This window comes from Pyxicephalus adspersus, chromosome 11 (genome assembly GCF_032062135.1).
Source record: "Pyxicephalus adspersus chromosome 11, UCB_Pads_2.0, whole genome shotgun sequence".
Lineage (NCBI taxonomy): Eukaryota > Metazoa > Chordata > Amphibia > Anura > Pyxicephalidae > Pyxicephalus > Pyxicephalus adspersus.
In genome coordinates this window covers 28,745,191-28,760,017 of record NC_092868.1, presented here as the reverse complement: position 1 = coordinate 28,760,017, position 14,827 = coordinate 28,745,191, and the positions used below count along the sequence as shown (strand labels likewise).

Genomic DNA, 14,827 nt, shown 5'->3' with positions numbered 1-14,827 from the left:
GCTCAAAAGGAACCTTAGCCCTTGGTTCCACAAAACTGGTGATAGTAGGATGATAAAAATCCAGGGGATGGACTGGGCAATTGCATAGAAAGTGGCCTGACCTACCGTAGTACAGGCAAAGGTTGACTTGTAAGGGTCTTTGGCGTTCTTACCTCGAGAGGCAACGTCTCGCTAAGCCAAGTTGCATTGGTTTAGGAGATTCCTGAGGTGCCAAAAGCTGAGGAGGTTCTGTAGAAATGGGTAAAGGGGTAGCAGGTTGTGGAGGAGGCCACAAGATACGAGGTGTCTCCATCTTTGCCATTCAATGATCACAAGATTTGGGTAGCAAGAACATTTAGTGAATCTGGTACCCCAACTTGTGCTAACCCATTCTTCAGCTGTTGCAAAAGACGAATTGGAAATGACAGACAGGAACACAGTGGTTCAAGGCAGAATAGTTAAAAAAAGGTCAGGTCAGGGTAAGCAGTAACCGAAGCAAGTTGTGTACGTGGCAGACGTCAAGGCAGGTGGCAATCAGGGCAAGGTTATGTAACAGCTGAAGTCAGGGCAGGCAGTAATCATTGCAAAATCGAGTAACAGGCTGAGGCCATGCAGGCAGTAATCACCGCAAGGCCATGCAACAGGCTGAGGTCAAGGCAGGTAGCAATCACCGGCAAAGTCAAGGTCAAGGCCATCCACAATAAAACAACTGAGAATGCAATGGAAAAATAGGAGATAACAGGCTGAGGATTCAGCAACCAGAGCCTGGAGCTGGAGAGGTTTAATTAAGACTAGTAGCCAATAGCAGGACAGGATCATGATCAAGAACCAATCTGCCCATTAGCTCCAGGGCATACTCTATAATCACTTCTAGCTGTGCAGATTGTGTCAGGGATGTTAAGATTGATGGGATGAGTATGACTAAAAGGTTTCTGGGGATGCTGCAAAGGGAGGATCAGCAGGTGGAGTGGTAACAGACAAAAGGAGGGCTTGTCCTGAATTTAAGGCATGTGACTTAGTATGGTTTTCCACTGTGAACCAGAGAATTCACTGTACTTACAAGCAGTTGGGACCTGGTGCTTTTTCTGTCATGAAAGTCATCAACCCGATGGCTGTCCAGCTTTTATTTGTGGTTCTCAGCTTACTGCTTCTTGCGGTTGAGGCAATTTTGGAATCCAGGAGGTCAGCTGGCTACCTTCAGTACCATATCAAATGGAAAGGGATTGGTTTGAAAGATAATTCCTAGGAACCTTCTAGCAATGTCAATGCAACCACCTGGCAGGTGACGCAGGATTACTGGGGAAACTGAGTCTAAGTTTCCCCCGGTCTTCACCACAGCATCCCACAAGAGATGATAGGCTGGTGACCCTAGTGGCCACCAGACCACTTTGCTACAAGGAAAACACTAGGTCATGGCCTCAAGGCTCTCCCCACAAGGGGCGAGCGCAACAGAGGGCTTTGGTGTAGGGACAGCTAAGATTAGGTACTGAGTAGGCAGACAGTGAGAGGCAAGGTCTGTGCAGACTGAGGTCAGGGCAGGCAGCTGGCAAGCATAGTCTAGGTTCAAGCATAGGTCAGGGCAGATGGCAGATAATTGTAGTCAAGGTCCAGGCACAGGGCAGGGCAGGAGGCAGGCAAGCCAAGTCAAGGTCAGAAATCCAAAAAGGTACAATATAGTGGAGTGTAACTGAGCAAGTCTCAGGTAACTAGGCTGAGGATTGTCCCACTTAGAGAGATGCAGCCTCTATTGTGCAGTGACTTGCACAACAGAGGTGTGAGCCATGGGAAGGGCCAAGCTGCCGAATCTAAGCAGAAACCTGGTCTTCTCCAGGGCCTCTAGTGGTGAGGATGTTGTGCTGCAGGCTGCTGGTGGGTTGTGGTCCTTGGGAACACCAGGATGGGTAGGATAATGTGCGTTACCAAATCAGCAAGCAGGAGAATAGACAAGAAAAGCCATGATCGAGGCAAGCAGCAAACAAGAGAGGTCAAGAACTACTTGACTATAATTCAGACTCAGTTTGCTCTGCAAAATGTGTGCATGCTCAGTAATTATGAATAGGGACCTCATGGACAAACTAATTTTGTTTATTTTTTCACATTGCACGAGTGAGTGAAAGTGTTATCCTTTCACCTTTTATAGATCCTGTAGTGAAGATGAGGGCTTTTTATGCTGTTCATGTGTTGCTCTATAGAATATGAATGCAAACTGAATGCAAGAAAATTAAACCACAATGGATAATAACCTTTGTAAGCTTATGTAGGGAATATCTTGATCTTCTTTCTAGGTTATTTTAAAGTACAAAACCAGTAGGAAAGGCGTATGAAAGGTATAATAATTATGACCAAACTTACCTTTAACTCTTGTTAAAGATCAACACAAAGTTTAAAACTAAAGGAGATGTAAACCCAATCATTAAAATACCATAATATCAGTTTATTATATTATTATTTTCACTTGATTTTATTTTTATAAAAGTCAAAGCTTTATATGAACCCTTTAGATAAAAGGGATATGGTGGAGTAGAACTGCTTGCAGCAAACCACCATTGTATCCCTTATGTTGGAAGTGTTTTAGGATTCCCTGATGATGTCAAGGGTCCTTGATAATGTACTTCTTCTTACAGAGAAATCCATGGATTACACTTTGAGAGTTGTATTTGCCGTATTATCCGTGGGACTGAGCTGTAAGTTTGACAGTCGGGTCCACAGGGATTCACAGAAGGAAAGGGACAATAGGGACAAGGCAGAACCTGTCAGGTAATGAGCTCTGAGAAACAGCCCACTGAGACAATTTTGTGATGTGGGACAAATAATGTTAACAGTAAGGAATGAATTCTTTCAGACAAAAAAGTTATATATAGAATAATTGTTGAAATGGCTAAATTTTGCAAGGTGGATAATGAGTGAAGATTGAAAAATAATTCACAATTCTGAAGACATTTACGTTTATAAATTGCTTTATTTTATATACATACATCACTAGACGAAAATATGTCCTGAAGTTAGTTCTACTCTGTGCTATTAAGGTTTTGTTCCAGAATAGAAAGAAATTTAGCATTTATTTTTTTGCTATTGGAGGGGCATTTGACCATCAGTATTTCATTTTGTTTAACTGCAACCACTTACAGATTGGCTCCAATTGCTGTCACTGCTCTTCTAGTCTGGATTGCTTTACAGGTAATAACAATATGCTGAATTCAGGTAATTTAAAAATATATGTCATGATTTGTTGAACAAATACATAACCGTATTATTTGGTGTTCTCTGCCTAAAGATGAACTTCATCTAACAGCTAATTGTACAGATAAAATACATATATGACAGCCAAAGGATTTGTATTGCTGAACCTCCAGTCCAAAAATTGACACACAGCACAACCATGCTTAGTAGGACAGAAGACCTTCATTTCTGTATTCAAAGTGTAACTAATTTGCTTGTGTAGGATAAGGTAAACGCCAGTCTCCAATATTCACAGCATACTTGCATATTACAACAGATTTGATTCTCAGGCCCCATTCAGACTTAAGGTAAACTGATGAGTACTGCATGCTCAGCCACATTCCCAACCTCTCCTATTCAACTATATGGAATTAGGAGTGGTTGGGAATCACTTTGAGTAGAGAAGAAACAAAATGCTACCAGGAGCCAGGGAGTTTGTTATTTGACAAATAAGATATTGCATGTCTATTTTGTCAAATAGTACTACATCCATGCAGTTTTCTCACCTTAGGTCCACAAGCTGGCACTGGTCTTTCCTTTTAGGGTTTCACCTTTACATTGATTAAGAAATTACCCAGTATCCTGAAACCACCAGCACTTGTTGGTTTTTTTCCATTTTGTCATGTGTGTTGTTTCTATTATTTTTAATTTGTTACTAGTGAAGCCTTTGGTCATTAGCATATCTCTTTGCGTAACTGCAAACCCTCACAGATTGGAGGTATTATTTAGGATACTGTGTTAGATATTGCTTTAATTCAGTTATTGCTTTAATTTTGTGTATTGTATATTTTTAATAAACCTACTTGTGCATTGAAGAGACAACAGAAAAACAAAACAGAATTGTCAACTGAAAATTAACCACAAGGTATCTATTGCTTACTGTTATGAAACCAATGGTGATAATTTTTGTGTGCATGCTTGTATCTGTACTGATGAGTTTTTGTTCTACAACAAAACTGTAACATGGTCATATTTGTCAGAGTCATTTTTTAATTAAACACAGTTCCAACATTTACCTGTCTTTCCAGTCACTCTGTTACCATATGGACAAGGCAATATATTCATATAGCATAGTGTTGGTATAGCACAGTAATCCTAAACTTTTACTGTCATGACTCCCAAAACAGTGGAGCTTTTATTCCTTACCGCTACCTATACACATCTATTTGTGAAGGTCGGAAACAAATGCAAAGTAGCAGCTTCCTCATGCTGCATTCACATGCTATTGTACATGTAAGCATAGGTAAGAAATACTATGTGACCATCCTAAGAACTTGGAGTTATGAGTTGAGGAATGAAAAAGAAAAAAATGCTACTGTTCTTGTTGTAGTTTTGAGTTTGGAACATTGAATATACCTTTTGTCTGACAGTACATGAACGTGGCTCAGAATGTCAGATGGGCTTTGGCTGCATATTAACAAAAAAAAATTGTTCCTATGGCCTTGTCAACCGGACAGAAGGAGAGCATTCAATCCACCTAAATTTGTACAGACATAAAAATTAGGTGTAATACAAAATCACATCCAAAAATTATGGACTGTGCAAGTAAAGAGATAGTTCAAACATAGGTGTATCATGTACTTTTAGGATTGCAAACTAACAAAATGGAATGAAGAGGTGGACTGCCATCTCAACAGATGCTTTATCAGGTACAGACAATCCATTCCATTGTACTTGGCATCAATCTCCAAGGCTACCTACACACATAAGACTTCTGTCCTTGGAAAGGATCTTTTACAATCCTTTCCAATGACAAAAAACTGAAAGTCCCATGAATGAGCGCTGTACATACAGTGCTGTTCTGCTCTATGGAGAGGGGAGGGAGGAGAATGAGCAAGCGGCACTCCACTGCGATCTCTCATATTCACTTGCATAACAGTCGTTTGCCGTTTGTGGATCCACCAAGATGGATCTATGAACAACATCAGACGAGTGCTGTAGAAATGTCAGATTCTCGTCCGATATCAGCCCTGAAGCGATAATCGGATGAGAATCATCTGACATGCGTACATAGCTTAGGGCATCTGGCATCATCACATATCCCAGTATGATGACAACTCTATTGTCTCCTCCATTAAAGTATTTTACACTTTTGTTGATCAACAACAGTTTAGGAGCGCTGGAGCCTGGAGCACTGTGCAAGAGCATTTACATTTTTAGCTCTTTACAGGGAATAGACCGAGGATATTGTAACAGCCTCATAAACATAGTTTCTACAGCCGCAGTTTAAAACAAATGGGTGACTAGTCTTGATGTGGTGTCTACCCATTCAAACTGTTGGCCAGTCTCTCCCCCATCCTCTAGATTACCTTGTTGCCCCTCTGAAGGGAATTGTGCCCTCTTTACTGCATAACTTTATTGAACTCTATTCTAAATAAATATGTAACAGCACCTAAAAAACACTAGCACAACTATAAACTAAGAGTCTGCTATCATGCAGGAGGCTTGCTCTGAAAACTGTATGTTTGAGGTTAAGCAGAGGAGTCAAGTATATAAAGTGTGAGCATGTATAGTTGACCTGGCAGCTACAGAAAACAATTACAATTACAACAACATTAGATACTGACTAGTCTGCTTAAGTAAGTAAGTATTAAGTTGAGATATATTGAGAGAGGTATGGATGTACCCTTTGCTAGTTTCCTTCCAAAAATAAATTGTATTGAAAAAATGTTGATGGAACCCTACAGTTTTCCTATTACTACTCAATAGTATTGAGGTAGTATTGGCATAGGGTATCTAAATAATGGTCTGGTGGCTTCTGATTGAGTGAATTTATAATTAAATTGCCACAAAAGTTTATTTTATTGTAAAGTTCAGATGTAATATTGCAGTCTCACCTCCTTTTCAGGGCTAAAAAGCTGTATATGTATGGAACCTGGATTTTAATATCACATGGTCATTGAATTATGGAGGTACTGTTCCTTATAAAATTGTGTGCCTGTTTTTTTCTTCAATACTTTCTAACACAAGCTGTCAGGCCAGGAAGTTAGGCCTCATATTCTGCATAGGTTTTCCAAGTCAGTAACCCAAAAAGTATTGAAAGCATTGAATCACCATGGCAATTTTTGGCAATGGCGGCATCCATGCTTGCTCACTACATTTCCCCTCTGTCAGAAGTATACAACACTTGGCTATTGACACTTTGCACAGTCTAGGACTAGAATATCTTTTAAAAACACAAAGGTAACATATTTGTTTGTGGCCAGCTATCACAGCACACTGTCTTCTATAAGACTTTTCATAAAGTTTTCTTCCCAGTCACTATTTTCTGCAGCAACCTGCCTAAATAAAGCTTGAATGGTGTGTTTCCTCTTCATGTGCCTGCGGAGAGTATTTCTTTCTGTGAAGCGCACATAGCAGATTTCACATTGATAGGGCTTTTCCCCAGTGTGCACCCTTTGGTGTCTTTGCAGTTCACCTGATTCTCGGAACCCTTTGCGGCAGATGTTACATAGGAAAGGTCTTGCTCCAGTGTGAATATGTTTGTGCCTTTGCAGGTGAGAAGATCTTTTAAAGCTTTTTCCACACACTTTGCACTGAAATGGTTTGCATTCTGAGTGGGTAATACTATGCCGTTCCAGATCTGATATGTACAAGAATGACCTGAAGCAGACAGGACAGTAATGAAGTCTTCTGGATACATCTGATGATAGATCATCTAGGTCATCAACATCCTGTAGAGATGAGATTATATCATCTTTGCAAACTGTGTAAGGTATCCCTTGATCATCTATTAATAGGAACTTGCGTTTTTCTGTACAGAGTTCATCTTCACTGATTTGAGGCTGGCATTTGAGGCCTTTGGTTTTGGTAACATGTTGTGAAAAGCAATCGTTGACTTTGTCACTGTTATACTCTTTCTCATTTGCGTCCGATATGCTTGTTATGCCTGATAAATCATTATTGAATAGTTCCAAACTAGGGGTCATCTCAACAGAGCTAGGATCCTCAGTTCTGGCATCTGAAGTGACAGGGTTATCCTCCATCCCTTCAGCTATTTGTGATACTGAATCTGAACAATGTAAAGGTTGTGAATGCTCTTCAACAATTTCACAATTATAATCTCTTACTGTCTCAGAGGCATTATCTCTGATATTCCAAGGAGTTCTCAGTAATGCATGTGAAATTGGAACTGTAGCTACTTTTATTAGTTCTGTTCCAGCTGTAATCCATTGTGATGTTACATTTTCAGCTACATCTTTGTGATGTATATTATCAAAGTGATTGTATGGAATGTGAAACCTGTTGTCAAATCTAATGTCTGAGCTGCCAGAAGGTAGATGTTGCAAAAAGCAATGAGTGTGAGCTTCATTACTAACACATGTTCCCAGATTACTGCCATACCGATATAAATGTACAGGTACAGGCTTTACATGTGAGCCATAGGATTCTCTACCTTTGGGTTCAAGGTCACGTGTCCAGGCCTGGTTCCATGTCATAGAATGGTTCAATGGGCTTGTCAGGTTGGGCCACTCCTTGGGACGCAGCTGATTAACCATCCATGGCTGATGAAATTGCTTGTTAAAGTTTGTGGACTCCATTTTTAAATATTTTTATACATAATCCATTATACTTCAATTACTGACCTATAATAGTTAAAAAAAAAGTGAAAATGGTATATCTCAAATATTCTGCACATACATACAAGTAAACCTGTTACAAACCTGTGCAATATGTGTGTGTGCATGTTGTTTGGACACCCCATTCCACCTCAATGGAGCTAACAATCACTTTAAAAATCTTTTCGGAGGTTTAGGGGAGGGCAAAGGCAGAACCAAGCTTACCAGGAAAATAAGAGAATTGTATTTAATGCTAACTGTGTACATCTTTAGATTGCTTATTTCTTTGGCATGCATTTCTTATTTTTTATCGTCATCTGAGAATATACATTTTTCTCATCCTATGCTCTCCTGTTGAGGCAGGTTTATGGTAATGCTGAATGGTAGACATCTAGCTTTTATATTATAGAAAGAGTTTAGCTAGTTGTTTTTTAATGTATTAATTGCATTGTTTACCATTTCCTGGTTCAATATCTTTTTAAGCATTGTCTGTTTACAGTGCAGTATCACAGCTGTTGGCTGGGGAAGTGATTCATGGACCTTGCCCCTCTTACTTACTAACATCCATTACATCATACTTTTTTAACCTTTTTACCATGAAGGAACACTTAAATCTTTCTCGGAAAGCACAGAAGTATCAAGAAACCCCTGACAAGAACATTGCATCTACTATAGCAGATATAATAATGAACAAAATAATATAATTTTTTTAGTTTTGTGGTAACAGAAAAAGTGTAGTGGAGAAAGTTCCACTACATTGGAAAAGGGTTCTCCTTACATTGATGGTCAGTGGAAGAGGTAATTTCTCTAACTTGTGGCCAATAGGAGCAAAACCTCCATACGGAGGTAGTCAGTATGAGGAAGACTCCCAAATACTGGTGGTCAGTGGAAAGGATGCCTCTTTAAAAAATATATAAAAAACATGAATTATGTCATTGGTTCCTTACCTGGGAAATGAGAGTAGAGGTTCTACTTGTCCCTGGTGTTGGATCTGCCAAATGATGTTGGTGCTGGCACTATGCAGGCACATTCAGGTGGATGGTTAATCTGCCACTGCTCAAGGTACCCCTAGCAACCTCAGAAGAAACCCTGTTTAAGGAAGGCTACTCTACATGGTCTGTAAATGTAATGCTACTCTGTATGTGTTATTGATAGGAAAAAAATTAAATTAATTTCATACAAATCGATAGACAATAAATACATTTACAAACATTATTAGGTATCAGAAATATAGATATAATGTAGATGGTTGGTTACAGCTAAACATTGTACAATTGCAATACTTTGGGAAGATACAATGTTTGTTAAATTGCTTTTGCAATCAGGTGAATTTCCTATAATTCCCAAATCATTACTGCCCAATAAACTTTCAGTTGATGTTTATCAAACTCTGCTGAATCAAAAGTAAGGAAAATAAATAGGCAAATATCTTTTCGTTTCAGGTCTAAAAAGCGTTTTCTTATTTATTGGTCAGGAAACTATGCAATATGTCATATAAATATTAATAATATTTTTATATTTCTTATTTTAATGAGCCACCTAATCTTTCCTATTTTCCATTTTGGATGTAAAAAGACTCAATTTATATTGACCTCAATATTTCAAGCTGAAGTTCAAACACCAAGTCACATCACTTAACAGTCCTCTCAGTAATAACTGTCTCCACCAACTGTTGTGGTTTCCCTTTAACCAGCCCATAGCCTGAGCCCATGCTCATTTGTTGTCTATTAAATGTTTATTTGTAAACCAAAGAGCTTAAAGCCCTTTAAAAAACTCTAATATACCACTGACCCAAAATATACAAAGCAATAGGATGTCCTCCATGTGGACACCAAATACTTTCCAGTTAGTTTGTGTTACTATTTACCATGTAATGTATCCAATTATATGTTATGCTTTAATCGTTTTGTTGATAAAAATTATTAGATCATCAATGACAATATATCCTAAGGAAATGAAGCCCACATGTTTCTTTTAGTGCAAGTTTCTTTCCAACCCTTTTAGATTGGCTCGTATTACAGACGTTATAAAAAAGGACAAAAGGGAACAATACAAAGGACATGAACACATAGGCAGAGGATTAGTTCTGGAAGGGGTTCTTTACACAAAGCGTGGCTGGAATACCCTTCCACTTGATGTAGTCATGGCAAACTTATGATAAAGAAGTTTTGTGTGCATTTGATACCAATGTGGCTCCAATCTTGCCCAGCCTACTGTGAAGATTTTGCATAAACAAATTTACCATTGATTGTACCAAGTGGAAAGTACACTCACTTTGTTTTTTTGTATTTTATGACATTGGCCCATCACTCCGAAGAGCTACCTTATCGACCAATAGAAATGTGAAGTGTATGAAACTATCAGATACTATCATGCCACAAAATGCCACACTTCTGCCTAATCAGACACAACTTTTAGACCTTCCTGGGGGTTTATACAGGCTTCTACAGATATGTGAAGACCCTTTTAGGTGCCTGCACTTTTTACCTGGGATGGAAAAATTATACCACTGTAACACAATCTTTTGAAGGTTCTGCTATTCAATGTTTGGACACACTGTTACTAGATATATAATTAAAATGAATGATTAAAATGCAATCACCACATCTTTGATGTAAACCTTACTTTTGGAAGCTACCAAAGGGAGAAATGTGTATGGTGATAACTAGAGATGAGCGAATTTCTCAAAAATTCAATTCGGCTGGTTCACCGAATTTTTCGAAAAGATTTGCTTCGATCCGAATTTATTTGCGGTGAATTGCATTAAAAAAAACTATTTCCCGCCTGCAGAGAGCCTTGATAGTGGTGTAGAACACTGTGCCTTGCAGTAACACGCATAGGGAGTCTGCTGTGGTAGTGAAATAATATTGTGAGTCAGTCCCATGACTAGCAGATGACAGGCGTCACTATTAGAATCACTGCACAGTTCACTTATTTGGGCAGTCACGGGGCCAAAACTAACCAAATAACTCAAGTATGAACTCAGCCTTACAGGTCCATGTTAGCGTCAAGAAGAAGCGCACTCCTTTTACACCCTCGTCAGCTGATTCCACATAGATGCCTACAGAACCTGTTCTAATAACTGGAGGTGGTGGCAGCATCAGGAGGTCACAGAGTGGCACAATGAAATAGTGTGGAGGTGGCAGCAGCATCAGGAGGCCACAGAGTGGCACAATGACTGAGTGTGGAGTTGGCGACAGCATCAGGAGGCTACAGAGTTGCACAATGACAGAGTCCAGAGGTGGCGGCAGCAGCAGCATCAGGCGGTGACCACAGAGTGGCACAATGACAGAGTGTGGAGGTGGCAGCAGCATGAGGAAGCCACAGAGTGGCACAATGACAGAGTTAAGAGTTGGTGACAGCATCAGAAGGCCACAGAGTGGCACAATGACAGAGTCTTGAAGTGGCGGCAGCATGAGTAGCCCACAGAGTGGTACAATGACACAGTGTGGAGGTGGCGGCAGCATCAGGAGGCCACAGAGTGGCACAATGAGAAAGTGTGGAGGTGGCGGCAGCAGCAGCATCAGGGGGAGACCACATAGTGGCACAATGACAGAGTGTGGAGTTGGGGACAGCATCAGGAGGCTACAGAGTGGCACAATGACAGAGTGTAGAGGTGGCAGCAGCATGAGTAGGCCACAGAGTGGCACAATGACAGAGTGTGGAGGTGGCAGCAGCATGAGTAGGCCACAGAGTGGCACAATGACAGAGTGTGGATGTGGCAGCAGCATGAGTAGGCCACAGAGTGGCACAATGACATAGTGTGGAGGTGGCGAGAGCATCAGGAGGCCACAGAGTGGCACAATGACAAACTGTGGAGGTGGCGACAGCATCAGGAGGCCACAGAGTGACACAATGACAGAGTGCGGAGGTGGTGGCAGCAGCAACATCAGGCGGAGGCCACGGAGTGCCACAATGACAGAGTGTGGAGGTGGCAGCCAAATCAGGAGGCCACAGAGTGGCACAATGACCGAGTGTGGAGGTGGCAGCAGCATGAGGAAGCCAGAGTGGCACAACGACAGAGTGTGGAGTTGGCGACAGCATCAGGAGGCCACAGAGAGGCACAATGACAGAGTGTGGAGGTGGCAGCAGAATCAGGAGGCAACAGAGTGGCACAATAACAGAGTGTGGAGGTGGCAGCAGCATGAGGAAGCCACAGAGTGGCACAATGACCGAGTGTGGAGGTGGCAGCAGCATGAGGAAGCCACAGAGAGGCACAATGACCGAGTGTGGAGGTGGCAGCAGCATGAGGAAGCCAGAGTGGCACAATGACAGAGTGTGGAGTCGGCGACAGCATCAGGAGGCCACTGAGTGGCACAATGACAGAGTCTGGAGTTAGCGACAGCATCAGGAGGCTACAGAGTGGCACAATGACAGAGTCTGGACGTGGCGGCAGCATCAGCATCAGGAGGAGGCCACAGAGTGGCACAATGACAGAGTCTGGAGGTGGCGGCAGCAGCAGCATCAAGAGGATACCACAGAGTGGCAAGGTGACATAGCGTGGAGATGGCAGCAGCAGCATCAGGAGAGCACAAAGTGACCCGGTGACAGAGTAGGGCGGTGGGTGGCAATACCAGTACCCGCTGACGAAGGTGGGTGAAAGAAGGAGCACTTGGCATCTGATGTGTGGCATCAGGTGGGTGGCAGCATCAGAGTAGTAGCCGAGGCAGGTAGCCAGAAGAAACCAGTCTCTTTTGTGGTTTGGGTGAGGTCGCATGGATCATCTAATCCGGTGCATCAGGATTTGTTGGTTGGAAATCCTGGCAGATCCACGCCTGATTCATCTTGACAAAGGTCAGTCTGTCCACATTTTGGGTGGACAGGTGAGTTCTTTTTGGGGTAACTATGGCCCCCGCCGCACTAAACACCCGCTTTGATGCCACACTACTGGCCAGGCAGGACAGCTTTTCCAGGGCAAACTCGGCCAGTTGCGGCCACAAATCAGGTTTGGCTGCCCAGTAGTCCAGGGGATCTTCAATGATGGCTGGCAGGGAGTACTCCAAGTATGCCACCACCTGCTAGTTCAGGTACTGCTCTATGTCTAGCTGCTGGTGAGTAGTTTCTTCACTATGCGGGTTATGAAAGCTGCTAATCAGCGACTCCAGACTCAGGCTGCTACTGATGGAGCTGGTACTGCTCCTGCCACCACACCCCTCCCCAGCAGCCATGGCAGTAGAACGTGGGTGCTGAGGGCCCCCCCGGTCAGACCTGCTAGAGGATGGACGATGGCGCAGATAGGCAGCAGCCAACTGACTACATAGGATGTCATTGTAGTAGTTCAGTTTGTCCTCCCTCTCAGCGGGTGTAAAAAAGGCCCCCATTTTGGACCAGTAGCAAGGGTCCAACAGGGTGGGGAGCCAAAAGTCATCCCTCTGCCGTATGGTGACAATTCGGCTGTCACTACGCAAGCAAGTGAGCATGCAGCGGGCCATTTGTGCAAGTGATTCGGAGGGACTCCCTGCCTCCATCCCCACTGCATACTGCCACAGTGTGTCTGGGTCCTCTGCCTCGTCTTCCTCATCTCCCTCTTTCTCCTCTGGCTGCTCCTGCTCCTCCGCTCCTGTCACCTGAGTAGAAAAACCACCCATTTCGTTATACATTGCCTGTGTTCCAATGTCCTCCTCCTCCTCCAGTTCAGCCCCCACAGGGATCATGTGGCCGTGAGATCTAGACGCCACGTCTCCAGTCCTCTGACCAGCCAGATTTACCAGCATCTGTTCCAGGACATGAAGCAGTGGAATGACGTTGTTCATCCTGTAGTCCTGGCGATTGACAAATAACGTGGCCTCCTCAAAGGGCCTGAGCAAACTGCAGGTGTCACGCATGAGCTGCCACTGGCTGACATCCAAGTCACACATGGGAGTACTCCTATCCGCTTGGATCATCAAGAAATTGTTGATGGCCTTTCTCTGTTCATATAGTAGGTCCTACATATGTAGAATTCCAACGGGTGGAAACATCACATATCAGCCTATGTTGGGGGATACCATTCTGCCACTGCAGCTCAAGGACGGTGTACTTTGCGGTGTACGAGTGGCTGAAGTGCATGCAAAGTTTCCTGGCCATTTTTATGATGTCTTGCAGATGGATGGAAGACTTCAGGAACCGCTTGATAACCAGATTGAACACGTGTGCCATGGCGCCAGGGCGCATGGATCAGCCTTCCTTGACGCAGAGCCGACACCATGTTCTTCCCGTTGTCGGTCACCATGGTTCTGATTTTGAGTTGTCGCGGAGAAAGCCAGGATTCGATTTCTTGATGAATCACACGGAGCAGTTCCTCCCCTGTGTGACTCTGTTCGCCCAGGCAAACCAGGTGCAGAACAGCGTGACACCGCCGTGCCCTGCACATGTGGTATGCTGGAGAGGCACTGTGAATTGTCCCTGCAGTGGAGGCTGAGGACACGGTGGAGGATGAGGAGGCAGAGACGGACGTTGTAGCAGGACCAGTGGCGTGAGAACTTGGAGGCAGAAGCGGTGTCACCTGGCCACGTTGCTGGTGTGGCTGTGCAGGAACCACATTCACCCAGTGGGCCGTAAAGGACATGTATTGTCCCTGACCATAGTTACAGCTCCACGCGTCGGCAGCTGTGGGACTCTACACCTCGGCTCAGCACAAGCCATCAGATCTCTGAAAGGTGCAGAGTCCACCACTTGGAAAAGAAGGGACTGCAGCACCAGCAACTTGGACAGGAGCACATTCAGCTTCTGTGCTGTTGGATGAGTGCACGCACACTGTTGTCTCTTGGCAATCGCTTTGGTGATCGATTGCTGACGGAATGACTAACGAGGAGTAGGAGGAGCATCTGGACCAGCAGAAGATGGAAATGACATACAGCTGAACTAAATAAATTAAAAGCAAATTAAAACACCCCTTCTTTTTGTACTGAAATAGGCCAGTAAACGCTTTTACCACATATAACTGCAGAAGTGCGTATATATTTTTCCTTTTGTACTAAAATAGGCCACTAAACGCTTTCACCACATTTAACTGCAGAAGTGAAATGCGTATACATTTTTCTTTTTGTACTGAAATAGGCCACTAAACGCTTTCACCACAAATAACTGCA

The 14,827-nt window shown here is 43.0% G+C and overlaps 1 protein-coding gene across 2 annotated transcripts in view; it reads right to left on the bottom strand.

Annotated features, from left to right (window-relative positions):
* Nucleotides 1-2,924: 2,924 nt before the first annotated feature.
* LOC140340914 (uncharacterized) overlaps nucleotides 2,925-14,827 on the bottom strand; it is a 19,636-nt gene continuing 7,733 nt past the window's right edge. Inside the window, exon 3 of one of the 2 annotated variants that reach the window (XM_072426361.1) lies at nucleotides 2,925-7,784. In XM_072426361.1, coding sequence (XP_072282462.1) covers nucleotides 6,408-7,739 — 1,332 coding nt within the window. In that variant the 5' untranslated portion in view covers nucleotides 7,740-7,784 and the 3' untranslated portion in view covers nucleotides 2,925-6,407. Of the gene's footprint in view, nucleotides 7,785-8,496; nucleotides 13,325-14,827 lie in introns of those variants that run through there. The other variant, XM_072426362.1, reaches the window with a different exon arrangement.